This window comes from Astyanax mexicanus, chromosome 25 (genome assembly GCF_023375975.1).
Source record: "Astyanax mexicanus isolate ESR-SI-001 chromosome 25, AstMex3_surface, whole genome shotgun sequence".
Taxonomy (NCBI): Eukaryota; Metazoa; Chordata; class Actinopteri; order Characiformes; family Acestrorhamphidae; genus Astyanax; species Astyanax mexicanus.
The window spans coordinates 5,632,944-5,659,721 of NC_064432.1; the positions used below are offsets into that span (position 1 = coordinate 5,632,944).

Below are 26,778 nucleotides of genomic sequence, written 5' to 3' on the forward strand. Positions count from 1 at the left end.
GTGTTTAATTGCTCACTGGCCTTCAGTCTATTAGACGTATTATTATAATTATTATTATTATTATTATTATTATAAGTCAGAAGCTCTGCATCAGTTTCTGCACAGTTTACAGTGTTGGTCATCCTCAAGTCCTTCATCGCTGGTCACAGGAAGCTGCCCACAGGAAGCTGGTCACAGGACACTTTATTCACCCTACTGTTGTTAGGGTGGAGGGTGGATAAGAGTTCCTCCAGCCGAGTCGTCGTTTCAAGATTGAAATATTCTTATTCAGTTTGTCTCGTACTTGCTTTGCAAAGTATTGCCAACATTGCCGACCACAATTGCATACAAAGTGTTTCTCTTGCTTGTTTATCTCCATCTCAGTTTGTTCACTGTTTACCTCTGTTTGTTTGCCTGATTGGGTTCGACAGTGTTTACTGATCTATGTTTCACCTTTATGCTTCTTAATTAAACCTTTCACAGCCTTTTATATCTGCAAATATCTGGTCAGTGCTTCATATGTCACAATTTAAAGTTTTTACAAGACAACAAATTTTTTTTGTGTGTGTGTGTGTCACAAACAAGAGAAAAATGACGCAATGTTTGATTGCTGTATTAGTATTTTTATATCAGTGGCAATAGGGAAAATATAAAATATAGTTGAACAAAAATAGCTATCATGTTTAGTTAAATTAAACATGATCAGATTGTCTTGTTCCCACTAACCGACCACTATTGGTGGTCTGAATCTTCTTGGCGGTGACTCTGCCATACTGGAGAAAAAAAAATCTTCTACAAAATCACACACACACACACACACACACATACACACACACACACACACACACACACACACAGGATTTTAGACATTTTATGTAGTAAAGTAGATGTGCACAGCTAAAATACATCTGTAAAAAAAAAACAAAAAAAACGAACAAACATAAAAAACGTTTATTTAACCATGCCACGTCTGGTGCCGAAGGCACTCCGGTCTCTCCTGCACTCAGCTTTACCTGTGCTCTCCAGCCTCTGGACTACTATACCCAGAATGCACCACAGACTGAGAGCATTCCCTCACTTGATCACACGACACTGCACACGGCACTACCAGGAAGCTCAGCACCTGAATATTGAACACACCTGATTCACCTCCTAAATATACACCCTTAGTTCACTCTTGCCAAGTAGTTGCAGAATATTGTTGGTTTTCCATTCTACAAAGCGTTTATGCATTGCTTTTATTAGTTCTCTCGCTCCGACCTTGTTTTATACCCTGTTTTTTGCTTGCCTTCCAATATCGCTTTGCCTGTATATGAGCCTTGGACTGTTTGTCATCTTTGGTATGTTTACTCCCTCTTGCTGTTGATTACCGGTGTTAACCCTGCTCATTTTGACTACTCTTTTGTCACATACTGTAATCAATAAAGTACTTTTTTTTTGCAGTTCTGTCAAAATCTCATACTCAAAATCTATTGCCTGTTTAACAAATTCAGAATTCATGAACTCATATTTAAACACAGATGGAACCAGACCTATTGGGAGATCCCTCGTCATGCAACAAGATAATGACCCAAAACATATTGCGAAAACTAAAAATGAGTTTATCGTGGCAAGAACTGAACGGTTTTGGACGGGCTCTGGTCAGTTTTCAAACCTAAGATGTATAGAGAATGCGTTTGACCCCCCCCACCCCGAAAACAAACGCCAACTGAAAGAGGCTATAGTAAAAGCTGAGATACCACCTGAAATACTATAGAAATCACATCAAATACAGAACTTACCTAAACAAACCACTTTATCAATGAAGCCGGTGCGATGCGCAATCACATGTTCGCATTTTATTAGCTCATACTCAGATCCAGAACAGTTGCTCAGAATCTGCCATTTTTCGTCAACTGCTTTAACTGTTGTAGCTGAAACAGGATAGCCGCAATCCAGCTGTCGGCAGACCACATAAGCCTGTTTCCGCGGGTCCTTGCCCATAGCGCTCACTTTCCTCCACTGTCCAGTGTGAAACATCTCCACTGTCCCGTTACAGCGACTGTTCCCGTTCACCAGCCTCACATTGTGTGGTCCTGAAGAGAAAAGAAAAAGAAAAACACTTGGGGTATCACAACAAGCACTTGGCAACACCCTAACAACCAACCAAAATACCTGTAATACCAAAGCACCACCAAGGAACACAAGCAACACAGTAACAGCCACCTGAAACACCACAGAAGCACGGCAACCACCTAAAACACTTTACCAGATAAAAACCAAAGAGCTATCTATTTGTGAAAAGCTAATTGGGAAGCTTGGAGAAGATGGAAAATCAATCAGTACAACCATTTGGAATGTTCTGAAGAAGAAAGTCGTCACTGGTGTACTGTCAGTCCTGACTCTGTCAGTCTGCCTATTCAGGACAATTGTTCTCTTAGACTCCATTTCCCAGCATTCTCAGCCCATGAACTACAATGACTCGGCTGAACACGCGACTCTGCATCCATCTGATTGCTCATTTCCCGCACCTGTTTGTGTTTGTATAAATAGCCATATGTTCCCTTGATTCTCTGCCGAGTATTATCTAGTTTACTAGCTCTGTGACAACACGTTTTCCTAGCTTTCTTGCCTTATTGTTACCGACCCTTTTTCGCTCTTAGTTTACTGCTGTTGATCTTTAGTTACCAACCTTGCTTTCCTCTCTGAGTACTCTCTTGCCTTTTCCCTTTACTCTTGTGTAGTTAATGTATTAGGACACACCTGGGCAAAAAAAACACACCTGAAAGTCAAATTCAACTGTTTTCAGTCTCCAGCAGAAATAAAGGGATTAGTGTCCACACCTACCCCAACCGTAACAGCATCCACCTTGGAAAGTATAGTAGCAGCATCATGGTAACAACTGAACAACTACTGTAACCACCTAGAAAACCCCTCGGTACGCCTGCACGGTATACCTTAGCATCCACCTGAGAAACAATAGTTACCACATCAAATACAGAACTTACCTGAACAGACCACTGTGTCAGTGAAGTACGTTGGACGCTGGATCACATGTTTGCATTCTCCCAGTGCAGATTCTGATCCAGAACAGTTGCTCAGAAACTGCCACGTTTCGTCAGTTGCTCTTGCTGTTGTAGCTGAAACAGGATAGCCGCAATTCAGCTGTCTGCAGACCACAGCAGCCTGTTTCAGAGGATCCATGTCCATAGCGCTCACTTTCCTCCATCGCCCACGTTTAGGCATCTCCACTGTCCCGTTACAGTGAGTGCTTCCACCAACCAGCCTCACATCGTACGGCCCTGCAGAGAAAGAAAAAAAAAACACTTTTTATGTGAAGTCAGCTACCGCATCTTTTCCAACTGCTGCTAATGTGGCATTGCAGAGTAGCATCACAGTGCGCTCGGAGGAACTTAACAAAGTTAAACTCTTTGGCCTAAATGCAAAGTGTTTTGGGTGGCAGAAAATTAGCACTGCTCATCACCCTGAACACACATCCCCACTGTGAAACATGGTGGTGGTAGCATCATGCTGTGGGGATGCTTTACATCAGCAGGGACAGGGAAGCTGGTCAGAGTTGATGGGAAGATGGATGGGGAAAAATTACAGGACATTTCTGGAAGAAAAACTGTTGGATGCTGTAAAAGACCCTGAGATTGGGAAGGAGATTCACCTTCCAACAAGACAATGACCCTAAAAATACAGCCAGAGCTACAGTGGAATGGTTTAGATTCCGCTGTAAGAGCAGTACTTTACCTTGGATGAAGACGGTATGGGTCTCACTCTCCGAGGTGAGTAACACGTTCCTCCCAATGTTTACATGATTCTCATAGATGCAGCTGTAGTTCCCCTCATGATACATGTTCTCAGCTTCTGGACAGAGATAGGAGGCTAAGTGATTGTCAGCATGCTGGGTGTAGGGTTCATTATTCCAGGGCACCTTAAGTTTGAAGGAGCCTCCTTGGAACTGTGGCAGAGTGGAGCAGGTGATGGTGAAGTCAGAGTCACTCTCGATTACGTGCTGCTTGGGGAAGTAAGTGGAGATGGTTTTGGGAGAGGAGAAAGAGATGCTGGGCTTCACCAGGACCCCTGTTAAGATACACAGAAGAGACAGAGAAACATTACAATTTGTAAAGCTTCAGCTGACACTGCTGTAACGTACATTTTAGATTCTATAATGGCCCTAAGAACACCATAGCAACCACCCAGCAACTACCTAGCACACCAAAGAAACCATCTGGAATACTATACCAACTAGTGCTGTAGCAACACAGTGACCAGGTATTTAACCCTATCCAGCCCAGATGGGCAAGATGGGCACATTTAAAAATATCATAGCAACCACTTGGGACATCTTAGGGAACCCCCTATGAACACATTAGTAACCAAAGCAACCACTTCGGAATACCATTAGGAACATCATAGCACTCACTTGACAAAATGAGCAATATCATCACACCTATTTGGCAACACCAAAGCAATTACCTGGGAGAACTTAAGAACCACCTAGGAAGACAATTAGCAAAACCATGGCACCCACTGGAAAACACCAAAGCAACTACCTGGAACATCTTAGCAACCCCCTAGGAACACAGTCGCAACAGCATAGCACTTATTAGCAACATCATGGCACCCACTGGAAAACACCAAAGCAACCACTTGGGACATCTTAGCAACCACATAAGAATACATAAGCAATATCATTGCACCTACTTGACAACACCAAAGCAATTACCTGGGACAATTTAGGAACCACCTAGGAAGACTATTAGCAACATCATGGCACCAAACTGGAAAACACCAAAGCAATTACCTTGGACATCTTAGCAACCACATAGGAATACATAAGAAATATCATCGCCACTACTTGGCAACACCAAAGCAACCACTTGGCACGTCATAGCAACCAACTTGGAACACAGCAACATCATAGCACCCACTTGACAACACCAAAGCAACCACTTAGGACATCTTAGCAACCACCTGAAGACAATAGTAACAGAAAGAAAACAATGTTAAAAATTATTGAAGGCCAATCTTAGGAGATTGTCCCCACACAATCACTTTTCCTCTGATTCATTAGGTATATGTAGGTGTACTTCCTACCTGAACATGAAAGCCTATTGGCTCCTGGCATCAATGATTTGCATAATGGGTGTTTCCTCCCCACCAGCCTTTACTCACAATCAGGGTGTAGATTTGCCCACTAGGGAAACCTTTTTATACGATGGTTGACTGCTTGGTCTCAGTGTTGTAGGTCATAAGAAAAAGTTACCTTTTTCTTTACAGCTAAATTTGTCCTCATGCTGTCTGAGAACTGTGAATGTGAATGCTAATTGTTGCTTCAAATACATTAAATAGATTATAGAATGTTTGTTTTAATAGTAAGCATTTTACCACACCACCAGGACGATGTCTACAGGACAATGTTGGACAATGGTTTTAATTCCTACCTGAACAGATAAGTCCTACAGCTTTGCCATGTATGCAGGTGTTTTCCTCTCTGGTTAAGGTATTGCAGGTCAGTATGCTCTTCTCTGTGCCTTCACACTGGAATTCTCTCAACCCAAATGGGCGTTTCCCTTTTCCAAAGAGCGCCCCCTGTAGAGTTACTGGAGTCCCGCAGTTCAGCTCCCCACAGAGCACGACTGCATCCCGCCAATCAAAGTCAGTCTCACACACTGTGGTCCAGGAATAACGGGTCTCCACCTCCAATCTCCCAGAGCAGGATCCAACTCCACCCACAAGCCTCACAGAGTCTGAGAGACAAAATGTATTTTAATTAGTTTATGAAGATCCACAGGAGTCTGGATCTTGGAGTCTAATAAAACCAGCAAATCAAACTGTAATCACAAAAATATATTACATATTTGAAAAAGCCTTTCCATACTATGTAGTACTACAAGTTATACAATATATTACTGTAGCATTTTGGAGTAATGGAAGGTCAAACATAGGAAACATTTATTTTTGGTTTTCCTTAAACCCAGATTTGAAATTCTATAAAACCAGCAAATCAAATATTATGTATTTAAACAACTCTATTAAATCATTTAAAAATCATTCTATACTGTTAACAGTATAAAAATTAAGTTATATTACTGTACCATTCTGAAACAAGGAGAGGTCAAACCTAGAAACAATGTCTATTTGGTTTTGCTTAAACCAGACTCTGAAGTCTTATAAAACCAGCAAATCAAACTGTTATCAAATGAAACCATTAAATCCTTGAATAAATCTTTCTTTACTGTTAATGTTTTAAGTATCAAGTTACTTTACTGTAGCTTTTTGGAGTAATGGGAGGTCAAACTTGGGTAAAATGTCTATTTAGTTTGACTTAAACCAGACTCGAGCCCTATAAAACCAGCGAATCAAACTTTGATCAAATGAGACCATTTAATTCTTAAATAAACCTTGCTGTACTATTAAGCACATAAGTATCAAGTGATTTTACTGTAGCATTTTGGAGTAATGAGAGGTCAAACCTAGGGAAAATGTCTATTCGGTTTTGCATAAACCATAATCTGGAGCCCAGTAAAACCAGCAAATCAAACTGTAATCAAACAACTTTTAGTTATTAAATAAGCCTTTTCCATACTATGCACACTGGTAGCATTTTGGAGCGAGCTTGCTTCCCTGCTTTAGATTGTGTGTTTGTCTATAAAGCGCAGCGTCAGTGTTCTGTATATATGATTATTAATATTATGCAACACATATCCATAACATTCTTGCATCAGACCTACCTACACCTACCTGCAGTGGAGCAGAGGACCATTAATATCACAGCAGTAAGCATGGCTGTCGACCGTCGCCAACAGTACAGTCTTCAGTCTAAACAGCACTTCTAAATGTTTGCAGTGTTAGTATTTGGACAGTGTCCTGACCTTGTGCTCTGTCTCTCTTTCTGTTTTTGCAACATGGGGACATTAGTCCCCATTAGTCCCCGGCTTCCATGGCATTGCACCAAATGATTCATGCCCAAATAGTCTGAATTAAAGAAAATCATTATGGAAAAAGTAGGCAGTAATGGCTTTAATATAATCTACTAATCTAATTTATTCTAAATATAAGAACACAATAATCACAGTCAGTCCCAAGCCAAATATACCTTTAATTTAAAATAGACCACACTGCAAAAAATCAATTGGCAAAACCTAGACAAAATATATGCACATTAAGACAAATATATGTATATTAAGCAAAAAAAATCTTCCAATGGGGTAGGCAAACTTTTCTTAGTAAGATTTCTTACAAAAAGCAATGGCAACGTCTCAAAATGAGTGAAGTAACACCTAAATCAAGCAAAAAAAGTCACTGTTTTTGGACACAAGAATCAGAATAACTTGATTGCTGCTTGATTGTGGTTTTTTTTTTAAATTACTTAAAGTACAAATTCTAAGTAAGAAGGAATAAGATAATTATCCCTAAAATAAGCAAAATAGGATTTACTGCCTTAAATTTAGAAAATTTCACTTGCTTAGTTTTTTGCAGTGCAGAAATGAATTTTCCTTTTCAACTTGTGACAATTTCCATATTTTTTTTTTTTTACAATTTATATTTCTTTAGCTTTGCCTTGTAAAAAGAACCCATATCTCTCTAACCCTGCTCTGTGCCAACATTTGTTGCAGCAAAAAATAGTGCTACAATATATAAATAATACATTTGAAGGTCTCAATGTGTGAATGGGTAGCGGTTTTCCAACATGATACCGCCCCCAAAAGATACCTGCAAGAAGACAATTGCTTTGTTGAAGATAAGCTGAAGATAAAGGCGATGGAACAGCTTCCTCTTACAGCGTCCACAGTTAATCCTGTTGGATGTGGTTGGTTCTTCCTGGTGGTGACATGCTGACATTACCCTGGATACCGTGGCTCTTGATGCATCACAAAGACTTGCTGTCTTGGTCACAGATGCTCCAGCAAGACGTGCACCAACAATTTGTCCTCTTTTGAACTCTGGTATGTCCCCCATAATGTTATATTGTGCATTGCAATATTTTGAGCAGAAAAACTGTGCTCTTACCCTGCTGCTAATCGAACCTTCACACTCTTCACGCTCTTACTGTTGCACTAATGTGCAATTAATGAAGATTGAACACCAGGCTGCTCCAATTTAGCCATGAAACCTCCCACACTAAAATGTTGAAGGTGTTTCAGTTTCATTGTTCAACCCCTGTAGATTTGAATTGAGTCGAAATATGTCATAGAAGTACGTCATCCACTGCATGACTGCTAATCATATTAAGAATAATGTTGAAAGCAAGGTATTATCAGTAATACAAATACAATACTTTTCCACACACATTTTTCTTGTGTTTAAATGTAAAAAAGTGAAGCATCTTCTAATATGTGTTGAGTTAAATTGAAGGTTGTTTAAACCGTTGCTGCGACGGCTGCAGAGTCCTCTTTATTTTGGAGCTTTTCCAGCATTTGAGGTCAATAACAGCAAACATTCCCGGCAAATCCCCAGCAGGAGTCAAACAACAGGCAGACCCAGCGACCAAAGGGTAATCCATGATTACAAACCAGGAGCCAGACTTTAAAATCAACAGCAGAAATCATAACACCTACAAACAAACAACAGGCTAGCAAGTTAACAAGATAAACTGAAACAAACTCGCAAACAACAGGCTAGTGAACTAACACACTCACAAACAAACTAGAGGCTAGTGAGCTACCAAACTAGGCAAACAAGCTAATACACTCAGAAAAAAACAACAAGCTAGTGACCTAACACACTTACAAACAAACAAGAGGCTAGTGAGCTAACACACACACACAAACATACAACAGGCTATCAAGCTAGGCTACTGAACTAATACACTCACAAACAAACAGGCTAGAAAGCTAACAAGCTAGGCTACTGAGCTAACACACTCCCAAACAAACAACAGGCTAGCAAGCGATCAAGCTAGGCTACTGAGCTAACACACTCACAAACAAACAACAGGCTAGCGAGCTAACACATTCACAAACAAACAACAGGCTAGCAAGCTATCAAGCTAGGCTACTGAGCTAACACACTCACAAACAAACAACAGGCTAGCGAGCTAACACACACACAAACATACAACAGGCTATCAAGGTAGGCTACTGAGCTAACACACTCACAAACAAACAGGCTAGCAAGCTAACAAGCTAGGCTACTGAGCTAACACACTCCCAAACAAACAACAGGCTAGCAAGCTATGAAGCTAGGCTACTGAACTAACCCACTCACATACAATTAACAGGCTAGCGAGCTAACACATTCACAAACAAACAACAAGCTAGTGAGCTAACACACTTACAAACAAACAACAGGCTAGGGAGCTAACACACTCACAAACAGGCTAGCAAGCTAACAAGCTAGGCTAGCAAAAGCAAACACACCATGCCAATGTAAATTAAAGTAGCTGTCCACAAACATTTGAACATGTTTTCAAATGTTCTCGTGTTCTCCTCCAGTCTTACACACTGCTTTTGGATAACTTTATGCCTGCACTCCTGGTGCACAAATTCAAACAGTTCAGCTTGGTTTGATGGCTTGTGATCATCCGTCTTCCATCCTTTTTGATTATATTCCAAAGGTTTTCAATTTGGAAACTCGTTTACGATTCAATAATAAGAAAGAGACCACTGCCTAACAAAAAGAACACAAAGGCCCTGATTCACAACGTCCTCTTAAGCTCAAGCGTACTTGGGTTCTGCAGCAGGACAATGACCCAAAGCACATCAGTAGATCCACCTCTAAAGGGTATAAAAAGGGAAAAAAAGGTTTTGGAGTGGCCTATTTAAGGTCTAATTTAGATGCTGTTGGATAATTTAAACAGGGCGTTTGTGGTCGAAACCCTCCAATATGGCTGAATTAAAACAGTTTGGTCAAGAAGAGTGGACTTCGATTCCTCCACAGAGACGATAGATGAAAATGAAAAAGATTATTTCCCTTAATTACCATAGTCCTTCTGTTTCTCTACATACTGTATTATCCTCCTTTCACCCTGTTCTTTTAAAGATCAGAACCACCACAGAGCAGGTATTCGTGTTAGCAGTTGGTTGTGCTGGAGGTACGAGTAGATCAGATGCAGCAGTGCTGCTGGAGGTTTTATACACTGTGTTTAATCACTCACTGTCCTTCACTCTAATAGACGTATTATTATTATTATTATTATTATTATTATTATTATTATTATTATTATTATTATCTAGCTGCTCCACTTTGTAGATAAAGTAAAGTCAGAAAGTCTGAAGCTCTGCATCAGTTGCTGCACAGTTTACAGTGTTGGTCATCCTCAAGTCCTTTATCTCTGGTCACAGGAAGCTGCCCACAGGACACTTTTGTTAGGGTGGAGGGTGGATAAGAGCCGAGTCGTCGCTTCAAGATTAAAATAGTCTCGTACTTGCTTTGCAAAGTATTGCCAACATTGCCGACCACAATTGCATATGAAGTGTTTCTCTTGCTTGTTTATCTCCATCTCAGTTTGTTCACTGTTTACCTCTGTTTGTTTGCCTGATTGGGTTCGACAGTGTTTACTGATCTATGTTTCACCTTTATGTTTATTTATTAAACCTTTCACAGCCTTTTATATCTTCAAACATCTGGTCAGTGCTTCATGTCACAATTTAAAGTATTTACAAGACAACAATGTTTTTTTTCCACAGTTTATTTGTTTAAAAAACAACATTTAATTGAATTTTGTCTAAAATTAAAAGATCAGATTAATCTATAATGTGACCACATGGAAGGCATGGAATGGCTCCAATACAAATACAAACCATACAAATTATGGATACAATCAAATTAAGCTCTGGAAAAAATTAAGAGACCACTTCAGTTTCTGAATCAGTTTCTCTGATGTTGCTGTTTATAGGTTTATGTTTGAGTAAAATGAACAGTGTTGTTTTATTCTAGAAACTACAGACAACATTTCTCCCAAATTCCAAATAAAAATATTGTCGTTTAGAGCATTCATTTGCAGAAAATGAGAAATTACTAAAATAAAAAAATAAAAAAGATGCAGAGCTTTCAGACCTCAAATAATGCAAAGAAAACAAGTTCATATTCATAAAGTTTAAAGAGTTCAGAAATCAGTATTTGGTGGAATAACCCTGTTTTTTAATCACATTTTTTAATCATGCATCTTGGCATCATGTTCTCCTCCACCAGTCTTACACACTGCTTTTGGATAACTTTATGCTGCTTTACTCCTGGTGCAAAAACTCAAGCAGTTCAGTTTGGTGGTTTGATGGTTTGTGATCATCCATCTTCCTCTTGATTATATTACAGAAGTTTTTTAATTTGGTAAAATCAAAGAAACACATCGTTTTTAAGTGGTCTCTTATTTTTTTTTCAGAGCTGTCTATCACAAACATGAAAAGAAATGATACGATACACTGATCAAGCATAACATTATAATCACCTCTTTGTTTCTACGTCCATTAATCATTTTTTCAGCTCTACTGATAACATAGGACCCCTTGAAGTTCTGTAGAATAATCACAGACTGGAAACAGATGCAGGACTACTGTCATTGTAATTACGTTGCTATCGTAACGAAGGAAAAAGTACAGCACACAAGACTGGAACCATCCAAAAGGCATGTGTACTAATTCTCATACTTAATCATGGCCATGTTTTGGGCGTAATGTGAAATAAAGCAATCAGTGTGTCACTTGTCTCAGATTCCCTTTAACAACCAGATGTGCTCTGACTTTGGCGGATTGCTACTTTAATGGCGCAGCATTTCTGACACACCTGCATTGCTAAGATGGGTATGGATGTCTGTCCAGTGACTGTTGTCAGGGTTTTAATCAGTCAATCAGCGCACCTGTGTTTTTCACCACCAAGATAGCAATACGCCAGGAAACGTACCTCATATCCAGACTACCACGCTCATCCGCGTAGATATATCCAGAAGCACTGTTTCTATTTAAAGGATGCAACAGGTGCAAGGTATGAAAATAGACTGTTGGCGGGCTGTACGATAGGGCCTATATGATCAGCATAGCTTAAAAATGGATAGCAGGTGTAAAAATTAAGTTGTTATAATATCCCTATAATATAATTGAAACAAAAATAGTTATCATGATAGACTGATTGATTATTGAAACACAGTTAATTAAATTGAACATGATCAGATTGTCTTGTTCACACTAACCCATCACTATTTTTGGTCTTCCTCTTCCTTCTCTTCTTACAAGCATTGTTTCTACACGAGGGGCATCTTTTCACACAAACACACACACAAAAACACACAAATAGGATTTTAGACAATATATGTAGTATATAAGTGGATAAGCACTGTTAAAATAGATCTGTAAAAAAAAAAACATTTATTTAACTACTTTTATTTGTCACGCCTGGTGGCAAAGGCGATCATGTCTCTCCCACACTCAGGTCTAACCTGAGCAGTGATGGTATAGTTACTTTGAAAAAGTAATCTGATTACTGATTACTGATTACTCCTTTAAAAAGTAACTTAATTACTTTATGGATTACTTGATTTTAAAAGTAACTTGATTTTAAAAGTAACTTGATTTTAAAAGTAACTAAGTTACTTTACAAGTTACTTTATTAGTTACTTTCAGCAGCTGCAGACACCACCTCCCGCCGCCTTAACATAAATATTATAACCAGTTTTGCCAATACTCCCTTTATTGGAAAATGCATTTTTTACAGCAACAATGTATCTCTAGACATTTAAAGTTGAACTATTTCCTGAAAAAATATTTTTTAAATAAAAATAAAAGACCATGTGTCCTGAATTAACTTAACATAAATATATTTTTTATAAAAAATAAAATATGGTCTTTCTTGATTTCACTTAACATAAATACTTGTTTTTTATAAAAAAAAATATAAAATAAAGAAAGTCTTTCCTGACCTGAAATATTTAACACTGTAAAACTGAACATTGAACCTGTTGTTCTCTGCAGGGCAGCAAGGAGTGGTTTTATAAAACAGAACCGTGTATATGGTCGAGGCCAGGGATCACATATATATGCGGACTGCGGTCCGGGTCCGGACCCAGACGTTCTCCAATGCGGACTCAAACCGATAAACTACTGGATTTAATTTTGACAGTGTTCAATTAAAGCGTCAGAACTTTTCTTGTCTTTATATATTTTGTATACGCGCTCTGCGGCACGGGAAACTTGCAGACCAATCACGTGTGTTGTAAAATCTTCAAACGCTCTCCTCTGCCAATCAGATCTGTGCAGACCACTGCCCTGGCTAGTGAATTGGGACGCGTCCGGGAAAAAAACGGCTTTATAAAGAGATAGGGAGCCCGAGAACTGGCGGAAACTAAAGACACGGTGAGCGCAAGAGAGAGCGAGACAGGGGAGGAATGTAAAGTTAAGAGTGAAACAGTGGAGTGCGGTGAGTAAACCAATGGTTGTACCTTATTAACAGAAGAGAGACGCGTGTGATTGGGGGAGAGCGGAGAGGGGGTGGGGAAGGGAGCAGTGTGTGTGTGTGTGTGTGTGTGTGTGTGTCTGTGTGAGTGTGGTTGAGAGAGAGAAAGAGAGTAACGCACAGTGACTTGGATAAGTAACTTTAATCTGCTGACTTTATTGGAAATAGTAACACGTTAGATTACTCGTTACTGAAAAAAAGGGTCAGATTGGAGTAACGCGTTACTGACCTCACTGAACCTGATACAGGCTGGCTAGGAGGGAGAAGGTCGTCGTCAGAGGCAGTGAGTTTGAGGTCCATGTCGGAGAGCAAGCGAGATGCTAGCAGGTGGGTGCGGTAGATTCGACTGTGCAAACTTTCGTCACGAGAGGTAATTAGTTAGGGCAGGTATTTATAGGGCGCTTGATTGATACGAGGTGGAGTTAGAACGTGGTGTTCGGGCGTGGTCCTTCTCCCAAACTTTTGTTTTTACAGAACAACAATTTTTAGTTTTTTTTTATGAAACACTTACAATGTTCCTGTCATCAACTGCTGTGCTTTTCCTTGGTCTACCTGTTCATCACCTATTATTTAGTACACCAGTGATGACTTTCTTCTTCAGGACATTCCAAACAGTTGTTTTGGCAATGAAAAATATTTGGGCAGTGGTTCCAATTGGTTTTCCTTCTTCTCTCAGCTTCACAGATGCTTGTTTTTCACTCAAATAGCTCTCAGGTTTTCATGTTGGTTACTCGTCTAACTATAAATGCTCAGTCTGCACAATAATTACTGTATCAGGCCACATGTGGCCAATAAAACGCACCTGAAAGTCAAATTCAACTGTTTTCAGTCTCCAGCAGAAATGAAGGGATTAGTGTCCACACCTACCCCAACCGTAACACTCTGGAAGCACTGTTACTGGACGGCAAGAGTATCTACAGCATCCACCTTGGAAAGTATAGTAGCAGCATCATGGTAACAACTGAACAACTACTGTAACCACCTAGAAAACCCCTCAGCATCCACCTGAGAAATATAGTAACCACATCAAATACAGAACTTACTTGAACAGACCACTGTGTCAGCGAAGTACGTCGAATGCCGGACCACATGATTGCATTCTCTCAGTGCAGACTCCGATCCAGAACAGTTGCTCAGAAACTGCCACGTTTCGTCAGTTGCTCTTACTGTTGTAGCTGAAACAGGCTTGCCGCACTTCAGCTGTCTGCAGACCACAGCAGCCTGTTTCAGAGGCTCCTTGCCCATAGCGCTCACTTTCCTCCACCGTCCACTGTGAAGCATCTCCACTGTCCCGTTACAGCGAGCGCCTCCGCCCGTCAGCCTTACATCATCCGGTCCTGCGAAAGAGAAAGAAAGTTACGTTATGAAAATACAAATATACTAGAAGCAAGATAATAATGTCTATCACTGATACAGTTTGATATTGATCTACTATCTATCTACGATCTATCAACTATAAGTCGTGTATTTCACAAAACTGGCATTTGCACCATTCCCATTGTGAAACATGGTGATGGCAGCACCATGCTGTGGAGATGGTCAGAGTTGATGGGAAGATGGGTGGAGCTAAATACAGGACACTCCTGGAGAAAAAAACCTGTTGGAGGCTGCAAAAGACCTAAGACTGGGAAGGCTCAAGCACTTTCCGTCAAGACAATGACTCTAAACATACAGCCAGAGCTACAGTGAAACAGTTTAGACCAAAGAATATTCATGTGCTCTAATGGCCCAGTCAAAGTCCTGCTGATCATCTGTGGCAACAGGTCTTAAATCTGTCTGAGGGACCCTAAAATCCAACTAATATCTACAGTACATTAAAGGGCTTATGCTTCCCTTTAGAACAGTACTTTACCTTGGATGAAGACGGTATGGGTCTCACTCTCCGAGGTGAGTAACACATTCATCACAGTATTCTCATAGACGCAGCTGTAGTTCCCCTCATGTATGTCCTCAGCTTCTGGACAGAGATAGGAGGCTAAGTGATTGTCAGCATGCTGGGTGTAGAGTTCTTTATCCCTGTGCACCTTAAGTTTGAAGAAGCCTCCTTGGAACTGTGGCTGAGTGGAGCAGGTGATGTTGAAGTCAGCGCCACTCTGGATTACGTGCTGCTTGGGGAAGTAAGTGGAGATGGTTTTGGGGGAGGAGAAAGAGATGCTGGGCTTCACCAGGACCCCTGTTAAGATACACAGAAGAGACAGAGAAACAGTGCAATTTGTAAAGCTTCAGCTGACACTGCTGTAACGTAACTTTTATATTCTATAATGGCCCTAAGAACACCATAGCAACCACCCAGCAACTACCTAGCACACCAAAGCAACCATCTGGAATACTGTACCATCTAGCACTGTAGCAACACAGTGACCAGGCATTGAACTCTATCCAGCCCTGATGGGCAAGACTACACACTGATGGAAAGTAAGGGTATATAGTATTCTATTATAGATGCCTGGGACATCTTTGCAGCATCTTGGAACACATTTAACAATATCATAGCAATCACTTGGGACATCTTAGGAACCCCCTAGAAACACATTAGTAACATCATTGCACCCATTTGACAACACCAAAGCAATTACCTGGGAGAACTTAGGAACCACCAAGGAAGACCATTAGCAACATCATGGCACCCACTTGACAAAACCAAAGCAATTACCTTGGGATATCTTACCAACCACCTATGGGGCACATTAAAAACATCATAGCACCCACTTGACAAAACCAAAGCAATTACCTGGGGCATCTTAGCAACCACCTAAGAACACATAAGCAATATCACCGCACCTACTTGAAAAAACACCAAAGCAACCACTTGGGACATCATAGCAACTAACTTGGAACACATAAGCAACATCATAACACCCACTTGACAACACCAAAGCAACCGGATTGGGACATCCTACTAACCACCTAGGGCCATTTAAGCAATATCGTAGAACCCACCTGACAACACCAAAGCAACTATCCGATAAAACCAAAGCAACCACTTGGGAGATCTTAGCACCCACCCCCCCCCCCCCCCCCAAACTTTACTTACCATCAAGGTGTAGATTTTCTCACCAGGGAAACCTTTTTATACAATGGTTGACTGCTTGGTCTCAGTGTTGTAGGTCATAAGAGCAAGTTACCTTTTTCTTTACAGCAAAATTTGTCTTTATGCCGTCAGAGAACTGTAAATGTGATACAGGACCTTGTTGTTGGTTTTAATTCCTACCTGAACAGATGAGTCCTACAGCTCTGCCATGTACGCAGGTATGTCCCTCTCTGGTTAAGGTGTTGCAGTTCAGGATGCTCTTCTCTGTTCCTTCACACTGGAATTCTCTATACCCAAATTGGCGATTCCCGTCTCCAAAGAGCGCCCCCTGTAGAGTTACTGGAGTCCCGCAGTTCAGCTCCCTACAGAGCACGACTGCATCCCGCCAATCAAAGTCAGTCTCGCACACTGTGGTCCAGGAATAACGGGTCTCCACCTCCAATCTCCCAGAGCAGGATCCAACTCCATCCACAAGCCTCACAGAGTCTGAGAGACAAAATGTATTTTAATTAGTTTATGAAGTTATTTCTCTCAGTATATTTTAACATTTAGTACTTCACACACAAATTCCATTTTTCCTATTGGCTCCTGACCATCTGGCCCTTCAAAATTGCCGTGTTCCCCTATACTTTACTTACCATCAGTTTATAGTCTAAATCCATGAAGATCTCCTTCCCATGTATTCAAGGTATATGTTTCAAGTGATATTATTGTGGCATTTTGGAGTAATGGGAGGTCAAACCTCCATAACATTCTGTTTGGTTTTACGTAAACCACAGGAGTCTAGAGACTTGGCGTCTTATAAAGCCAGCAAATCACTTTAATCAAATGACACCAGTATATTCTTGAAGAAGCCTTTCCATACTATTAGTAGTACAAGAGTAATGGGAGGTCAAACTTGGGTAAAATGTCTATTTGGTTTGGCCTATAAAACCGGCAAATCAAATTTTAATCAAACAACTCTATTAAATCCTTGAAGAAATCATTCTATACTGTTAACATTATAAGTCTTAAGTTATATTATTATAGCATTCTGGAGTAAGGAGAGGTCAAACCTAGGGAAAATGTCCATTCGGTTTTGCATATAAAATCAGCAAGTCAAACTGTAATTACATAATTCAATCAAATTGTTGAAGAAACCGTTCCATACTTATAATCATAAAACTTATACATGATCTTACTGTAGCATTTTGGAGTAATTGGAGGTCAAACCTGGGGAAAATGTCTATTCAGTTTTGCTTAAACCAGATTCTGGGGTCCTATAAAATCAGCAAATCAATTTGTAATTAACCAATCCCATAACATCCTTGAAGACATTTTTCTATACTGTTAATGGTATAAGTATCAAGTTATAGTACTGTAGTATTTTGGAGTAATGGAAGGTCAAACTTGTAAAAGGGCAGCATTGGTAAAATGTATATTTGGTTTGGCTTAAAGATTTATGATTAAAGATGTATGAGTCTAATAAAACCAGCAAATCAAAATCTTATCAAATGATTTCATTACATACTTGAAGGAAGCTTTCTATACTATTGATGACATAAGTAACAGGTTATTTTACTGTAGCATTTTAAAGTAATGAGAAGTCAAACCTAAGAAAAAATTCCATTCAGTTTTACACAAGCCACATTTTGGACTCCTATAAAACAAGCAAATCAAACTGTTATCAAATGAAACCATTAAATCCTTGAATAAATGTTTCTTTACTGTTAATGTTTTAAGTATCAAGTTACTTTACTGTAGCTTTTTGGAGTAATGGGAGGTCAAACATAGGAAAAATGTCTATTTTGTTTGGCTCAAACCAGACTCGAGCCCTATAAAACCAGCAAATCAAACTTTGATCAAATGAGACCATTTAATTCTTAAATAGACCTTGCTGTACTATTAAGCACATAAGTATCAAGTGATTTTACTGTAGCATTTTGGAGTAATGAGAGGTCAAACCTAGGGAAAATGTCTATTCGGTTTTGCATAAACCATAATCTGGAGCCCAGTAAAACCAGCAAATCAAACTGTAATCAAACAACTTTTAGTTATTAAATAAGCCTTTTCCATACTATACACACTGGTAGCATTTTGGAGCGAGCTTGCTTCCCTGCTTTAGATTGTGTGTTTGTCTATAAAGCGCAGCGTCAGTGTTCTGTATATATGATTATTAATATTATGCAACACATATCCATAACATTCTTGCATCAGACCTACCTACACCTACCTGCAGTGGAGCAGAGGACCATTAGTATCACAGCAGTAAGCATGGCTGTCCACCGTCGCCAACAGTACAGTCTTCAGTCTAAACAGCACTTCTAAATGTGTGTGTGTGTTTTTGGTGTGTGTGTGTGAGTGTGTGAGTGTGCGTAAGCTTCTGTTTGGACAGTTTGCAGTGTTAGTATTTGGACAGTGTCCTGACCTTGTGCTCTGTCTCTCTTTCTGTTTTTGCAACATGGGGACATTAGTCCCCATTAGTCCCCGGCTTCCATGGCATTGCACCAAATGATTCATGCACAAATAGTCTGAATTAAAGAAAATCATTATGGAAAAAGTAGGCAGTAATGGCTTTAATATAATCTACTAATCTAATTTATTCTAAATATAAGAACACAATAATCACAGTCAGTCCCAAGCCAAATATACCTTTAATTTAAAATAGACCACACTGCAAAAAATCAATTGGCAAAACCTAGACAAAATATATGCACATTAAGACAAATATATGTATATTAAGCAAAAAAATCTTCCAATGGGGTAGGCAAAATTTTCTTAGTAAGATTTCTTACAAAAAGCAATGGCAACGTCTCAAAATGAGTGAAGTAACACCTAAATCAAGCAAAAAAAGTCACTGTTTTTGGACACAAGAATCAGAATAACTTGATTGCTGCTTGATTGTGCTTTTTTTTTTTGTTCAAATTACTTAAAGTACAAATTCTAAGTAAGAATGAATAAGATAATTATCCCTAAAATAAGCAAAATAGGATTTACTGCCTTAAATTTAGAAAATTTCACTTGCTTAGTTTTTTGCAGTGCAGAAATGAATTTTCCTTTTCAACTTGTGACAATTTCCATATTTTTTTTACAATTTATATTTCTTTAGCTTTGCCTTGTAAAAAGAACCCATATCTCTCTAACCCTGCTCTGTGCCAACATTTGTTGCAGCAAAAAATAGTGCTACAATATATAAATAATACATTTGAAGGTCTCAATGTGTGAATGGGTAGCGGTTTTCCAACATGATACCGCCCCCAAAAGATACCTGCAAGAAGACAATTGCTTTGTTGAAGATAAGCTGAAGATAAAGGCGATGGAACAGCTTCCTCTTACAGCGTCCACAGTTAATCCTGTTGGATGTGGTTGGTTCTTCTTGGTGGTGACATGCTGACATTACCCTGGATACCGTGGCTCTTGATGCATCACAAAGACTTGCTGTCTTGGTCACAGATGCTCCAGCAAGACGTGCACCAACAATTTGTCCTCTTTTGAACTCTGGTATGTCCCCCATAATGTTATATTGTGCATTGCAATATTTTGAGCAGTAAAACTGTGCTCTTACCCTGCTAACTGAACCTTCACACTCTTACTGCTCTTACTGTTGCAATAATGTGCAATTAATGAAGATTGAACACCAGGCTGCTCCAATTTAGCCATGAAACCTCCCACACTAAAATGTTGAAGGTGTTTCAGTTTCATTGTTCAACCCCTGTAGATTTGAATTGAGTCGAAATATGTCATAGAAGTACGTCATCCACTGCATGACTGCTAATCATATTAAGAATAATGTTGAAAGCAAGGTATTATCAGTAAATCAAATACAATACTTTTCCACACACATTTTTCCTGTGTTTAAATGTAAAAAAGTGAAGCATCTTCTAATATGTGTTGAGTTAAATTGAAGGTTGTTTAAACCGTCGCTGCGACGGCTGCAGAGTCCTCTTTATTTTGGAGCTTTTCCAGCATTTGAGGTCAATAACAGCAAACATTCCCAGCAAATCCCCAGCAGGAGTCAAACAACAGGCAGACCCAGCGACCAAAGGGTAATCCATGATTACAAACCAGGAGCTAGACTTTAAAATCAACAGCAGAAATCATAACAAACAACGAGCCACATTCAAACCGCCGTATAAACTTCTTCAACCGATTCGATTGTGGGATCATGTAGGATCAGTAGACTGATCAAGCATAACATTGACTGTAGTTCTTCAGGTTACCTGCATACCTCATAGTGTGTGGTGCAGATGTGTTGCAGCAGTGCTGCTGGAGCCATAAGCTACATGCCATCAGGCCTTAAGTGTGTCAGTTTCCAGGGCTGATTTCAGATTACAAAGCATTCTGAATGAATGTTCTTTAGTACAGAACCTGTAGGAACTTGTTAGAACAGCAGGTATTACTTGGATTGTGGGTCAATGGATTCAGAGCTTCTGTCTCTGACTTTTCTTTACCTACAAGGTTGAGCGGCTACAGTAGGTAGGAGTATCGAACAGCGTGGAGGACAGTGATGGTATAGTTACCTTGAAAAAGTAATACTGATTTACTGATTACTCCTTTAAAAAGTAACTTAGTTACTTTATGGATTACTTGATTTTAAACGTAACTAAGTTACTTTTTAAACTACAAGTAACTTTATTAGTTACTTTCAGCAGCTGAAGACACCACCTCCCGTCGCCTTAACATAAACATTATAACCAGTTTTGCCAATAGGCTACTCCCTTTATTGGAAAATGCATTTTTAACAGCAACAATGTATCTCTAGACATTGAAAGTTGAGCTATTTCCTGAAATAAATAAAAAAATAAATAAATAATAAAATAAAAATAAAATAAACAATTGTACTGACATCACTGGTTTAGGACAGTGAGAAGAGAACATGTTTAAAAAAAACAAAAAAACAAACAAAAACCAGCAGCACTGCTGCATTTTATCCTCTCATACCAACACAACCAGTGACGTCAGTAACATGTTACTCTAATCGGACCATTTTTCTAGTAACGAGTAATCTAACACATAACTATTTTCAATCCAGTTATCTGATTAAAGTTACTAATCCAAATTACTGTGCGTTACTTTTTCATCAATTTTCTTAGTAAAATAGATATTGTAGCGTCCGACCGGAAGCGCTGAAAGGATGGACAAAAAAGCTGTTTACAGCCGTCTCTTTATTGCTGGAACTGTGGGCCGCAACCACGCTTAAAATAGCAGTAGGCTAGCAAGCTAACAAGCTAGGCTCGAAAGAGCTAACACACTTACAAACAAACAACAGGCTTGAGGGCTAACACTTATAAACAAACAACAGGCTAGTGAGCTAACAAGTTAGGCTGCTGAGCTAACACACTCACAAACAAACAAGAGGCTACTGAGCTAACAAGCTAGTCTGGCGAGCTAACACTCAAAATCAAACAACAGGCTAGTGAACCAACACACTCACAAACAAACAGGCTAGCAAGCTAACACTTACAAACAAACAACGGGCTAGCAAGCTATCAAGCTAGGCTACTGAGCTAACACACAAACAAACAAACAACAGGCTAGCAAGCCAGGCTACTGAGCTAACACACTCACAAACAAACAGGCTTGTGAGCTAACACACTCACAAACAAACAACAGGCTAGTGAGCTAACAAGCTAGGCTAGTGAACTAACACACCCACAAACAAACAGGCTAGCAAGCTAACACACTCAAAGTTACTTTTTAAAGGAGTAATCAATAATCAGTAATCAGGTTACATTTTTTTAAAGTAACCATGCCATCACTGACATTAAATTATCTGTCCACAATCATTTGAACATCTCTGTAGGGTCCTCACATTTTGTTTCTGCTCGAAACGTTGTGAGAAGCTTCAGCTCTTCTCAGAAAGGTGACCAACAGGATGCCTGTGCTGGCTTGACACATTGCTGCGTGTGGTTTAGTCTTGCACGCGACATATATGGTGTTGGTGATGTAGATATCGTGGTAATGAGATAATGGACCAATCACAGCTCGACACAGACATCCGCTTAAAAGAACAAACCCCTGACTAACATCAGACCCTTAGTACGAGTCTCTGCGATGGCGAGATCAAGAATCACTCTTCTTATTTTAGTGTGTAAGTAAAGAATTCCATTCTTCTACCTTCAGCTCACACCTTTTACTTCGTTTTTTCGTTTCTGAGATCTGCAGATCTTCTCTGTTGAGTCTAAAGTGAGGTTGGTGTGTTTCTCAGGTGTTTCAGGTGTTTGGTTCTCCAGGATCTCTGGAGCAGAAGTGGAGATGAGAGTCAGACCAGGAGACAATGTCACTATCTACAGCGACTGTGTTTGGAAAGTTGGATTTTATCCAGTTTGGTTTAGAAACTCCTTGTGTGAATGTCAACCTTCTCTCATTTTATCAACTGAGGATTTGATAAGTGATGTTGCACCACTCATCACCACTCATCAACCGCATGCACGTTACTCTATTGAGTGGAATGAATCCAACAAAACTCATGATCTACTGGTGAAGAACGTCTCAGAATCGGATCTGGGTCTGTACTACTGCGCTCTACATCGGACAAAGATTACAGAAAACGATGATGGAAAAGGTGGTGTTCGGGAAGCTGTTTATCGTTATGGAAACAGAACCACTCGACTCTCTTTCCTGGGTAGGTTCTCTCACTCTTGTTAGTTAAACATTAGTTCAAGAAGAGTATGCTTAGAAACTTTGAATTCATTTAAATGTGTTAGTAAAGTACTTTAAGATCAAACAAAGATAACCAAAGTGTTTATAGAGGGGGGAAAAAAGCAATCCAAACCAGCCTGGCCCTGTCTGTACCAAAATTACTCCAAAAGGGCATGAACAACTCATCCAGGAGGTCACAAAAGAAACCAGAACAACATTTAAGTCGCCTTAGTTAAGGTCAGTGTTAATGATTAAATAATAAAAATATTAACTAAAAAAAAAGAAAGAGACTGGAGATAAAAAACACTGACCAATAAGAACACAACGATCCAGCTCACATTTACCAACAAGCATCTTGATGATCCCCAGAACTTTGGGTAGATATTCTTTGGACTGACATGACAAAAGTGGAACTTTTTGGAGGGAGTGTGTCCTGTTACATCTAACACAACCAACACAAAAACTAACACAAAAAAAAGTGCATCATAGTGAACATAAAAAAACATGGTGGTGGTAGTGTGATGATCTGGAGCCGCCATGCTGCTTTAGGACCTGGACCATTAGCTGTAATTAATGAATTGTAACCATGAATTTTGCTGTTTACCAGAAAATCTGACAATCACTTCATAACTTTATAACATAACTCTAACTGAATGTTAGTTGAATGTCAGTTGAGCGTCATAAAATGGACCGTCCAAGTAAAGTGTTACCAAAAAGTGCTATTGTAGTACTATTTGTAGTTATCTTTGTCTGATATTGAATATAGAATATAGTTATTTTTGTGTTCCATTGGACAATTGTAGCCAGACTGAATCTTGCTAACTAGTTATTTCAATTGGTCCTATTGCCTTTTTTTTTTAGATACAACACAACGACCTACCTCCACCCCTCCTGTATCAGACTGCAGCGTCTGCTGGAAGCTGCTGGTCAGCGTGTGTCCTGGGTGTGTCCTTCTCTCCTGCACCTGTGTGTACTGCATCTACTGCAACAGATCTCTAGGTACGTTCACTTTTACTCTCTCGACAAGTAAGTCAACTTTTCCGGTCAATATTCCACAGTCAACTGTCAGTGGTATTCCAACAAAGTGGAAGCGAATGGGAAGAACAGCAACTCGGCCTTGTAAAATGAATGGGTCAGCTGATGCTGAGATGCATAGTCTGTAGAGGTTGCCAACTTTCTGCAAAGTCACCTTTCTGCAAAGTGCTGGAACTTTGCGGGAACAGTTTGACGTGGAAGAACTTGACCCGAGTCCTGACCTCAACCCAATAATAGAAAACCTTTGGGATGAATTATAAGGGAGACTGGGAATCAGTCCTTCTTGCCAAACATCAGTGCCTGACCTCAAAATTAAGGTCCAAAATTCCCATAGACACACTCCTAAACTTTGTGAAGAGCCTTCCCAGAAGAGCTGAAGCTGTTAAGGCTGCAAAGGGTGAGCCAACAACACAGACTGGTAGTGCAGTACAGCCAATCGCACATAGCATACCCTCAACCAGAAACAACTACACCTGCAGAATCGGGTACAAGGCACCCAGATAGGGACTTGAACCCAGAACCCCAGTGCTGGGAGGTGAACATGCCAACCACCCAGCCACCATGCTGCCCATTTGGTAGAAAGTAGTCCTGGCCTCATCAGTTCCTCAAACTTTTCTGAACGTTTGTGGCTCATTTTTGGCCATTCTATTCTTACCATCCAATTTAGGTTTATGTGGGTAACGTCTTGCAACATATGTTTTACAAATTATTGATTGAGTCTGAAACCAAACTGGGTTACTGGTGTAAACTGGCGTCAATGGTGGTCTTTGGTTTATCTCCTCAGATTCTGGAGAGAGAAGAGAACTGCTCACAGAGAATGTGTATCAGGTACAACCTCATTACATATTCGTTACACTTTATTTATTGATAGTACTTGTTAATAGTTTATAGCTGCCTTTACTGGTCGCCAACATTATAGATAGTTTGTTATTGCAGTTATTCCCATCATTATTGAAAGTTTATTCATTGCTGGCTCTAAATACTGTATCTGATATTAACTTTCCAGCATATAAATATAAATTTGACAATCTTTTGTCACATTTTCTGTCTTTAGTGGCCTTTGTAAGGAGCGTTTCTAAATCCGTAGGTCGTGATTGGAAAAGTGTTGATTGGACCATTCTGTATGAGACATCAAATAACTTCTCATCTGTAAAAAAAACTATAAAAGTCAGTTGAAATCAACCCATATTTCTCCTGTAATTGACCAAATGACTTTTGAGGAGCCTCTCCTCATATTTTCCCAATCCCGAAACCCTGGACCTACTTGTCCTGGCAAAAAAATGTATTAGATCCTCTATTTTAATGGCCCTAGATATAGATTGTGGAGCTTTTATACTTCATGAACTTGTTCCAAAATTCCCTTGGACAGAATGCAATGGCGTTCATTTAAGGAAAATTTAGGGGAAAATATTCATTTTGATTGTTTCAACCTTTCCAAAAAAAGGACAATGGAATTATTTCCCATCTATTTAAGCCTTTTTGAATTTGAACCAATATCTTCTATAGTTTTTATTGCTGGCTCTAGTTATCGATAGTTTTAGTCTATTGCAGCTATTGATTATTGTACTTTGTTCTGTTATAGTTATTAATAAGTTTTCTCTCTCTCTTCCTCTCTCTCTATCAGGTGGGCGGAGCTCAGGAGCATCAGTGTAGAAGGAGCATGAAGGGGAAGTTCTGTCTCCACACTGAAGTCTCGTACACACCTCTGAACTCTGATCTCAAATCAGATTAAACATCTGATACGATACGGAAGTTTATGTTTCATTTATTAAATTCTTTTTTAGAAACTAAAATAAAATGTTTTTAAATGCTGTTTTGTAACTCTCACTGTCATTTTTCACAACAAACACAATGTACAGTAATTAGAACTGGAAAATGTTTAAATATTGTTGTGGGAGGAAGGAGGAGCTGCCAAGTTAGCTCCCAATATGGGCTGGGAGATTCACTTAACAACACTAAAAGCACAACTTACACTGCCCATATAGAAAGTTGTTAGCTTTCAGGCTAGGGAGCCAGAGAGATAGGGATTAGTAAAATATAGACTATGGACAAAGACTTAGAGATCACAATTGGTGGAGAATGCGGGCCCAGTGACCACTTTGGCCTACTTTAAACATTATCATATATATATATATATATATATATATATATATATATATATATATATATATATATATATATATATATATATATATATAGACCACAATTTAATAGTTTATTGTCCTGACAGACAGTTCTGGTGGAAACAGGAGAGTTGAGGTGCACATTGAATTCTGCTTCTGTGATTTGAGCAGCCGTGGTTTTATGTTTTTTGGATACAATCCGGGTTAGCATCCCTTTCAGACAGCTTCCTCTTACAGCGTCCACAGTTAATCCTGTTGCATGTGGTTGGTCCTTCTTGGTGGTATGCTGACATTACCCTGCTGACGATACCGTGGCTCTTGATACATCACAAAGACTTGCTGTCTTGGTCACAGATGCTCCAGCAAGACGTGCACCAACAATTTGTCCTCTTTTGAACTCTGGTATGTCCCCCATAATGTTGTGTGAATTGCAATATTTTGAGCAGTAAAACTGTGCTCTTACCCTGCTAATTGAACCTTCACACTCTTACTGCTCTTACTGGTGCAATAATGTGCAATTAATGAAGATTGGCCACCAGGCTGCTCCAATTTAGCCATGAAACCTCCCACACTAAAATGACACGTGTTTCAGTTTCATTGTCCAACACTTGTATA

At 39.5% G+C, this 26,778-nt stretch overlaps 1 protein-coding gene across 5 annotated transcripts; it reads right to left on the reverse strand.

Annotated features, from left to right (window-relative positions):
- Positions 1-581: 581 nt before the first annotated feature.
- On the reverse strand, positions 582-18,705 carry LOC103026157 (scavenger receptor cysteine-rich type 1 protein M130). Of its 5 annotated transcripts, none has more exons than XM_049472581.1 (7): positions 18,597-18,705; positions 16,565-16,870; positions 15,424-15,526; positions 3,715-3,944; positions 2,967-3,260; positions 1,761-2,054; positions 582-771 (listed from the first exon to the last, which is right to left on the reverse strand). In XM_049472581.1, the coding sequence occupies exons 1-7, from the start codon at positions 18,637-18,639 to the stop codon at positions 701-703; spliced, it is 1,341 nt and encodes a 446-aa protein (XP_049328538.1). In that variant the 5' UTR covers positions 18,640-18,705; the 3' UTR covers positions 582-700. The 5 variants fall into 5 exon arrangements, with proteins under 5 accessions (XP_049328538.1, XP_049328536.1, XP_049328535.1 ...); XM_049472579.1 differs by having other exon boundaries at positions 3,715-3,898; positions 15,378-15,526; XM_049472578.1 differs by lacking the exons at positions 15,424-15,526; positions 16,565-16,870 and adding an exon at positions 5,412-5,717 and having other exon boundaries at positions 3,715-4,047.
- Positions 18,706-26,778: the final 8,073 nt, after the last annotated feature.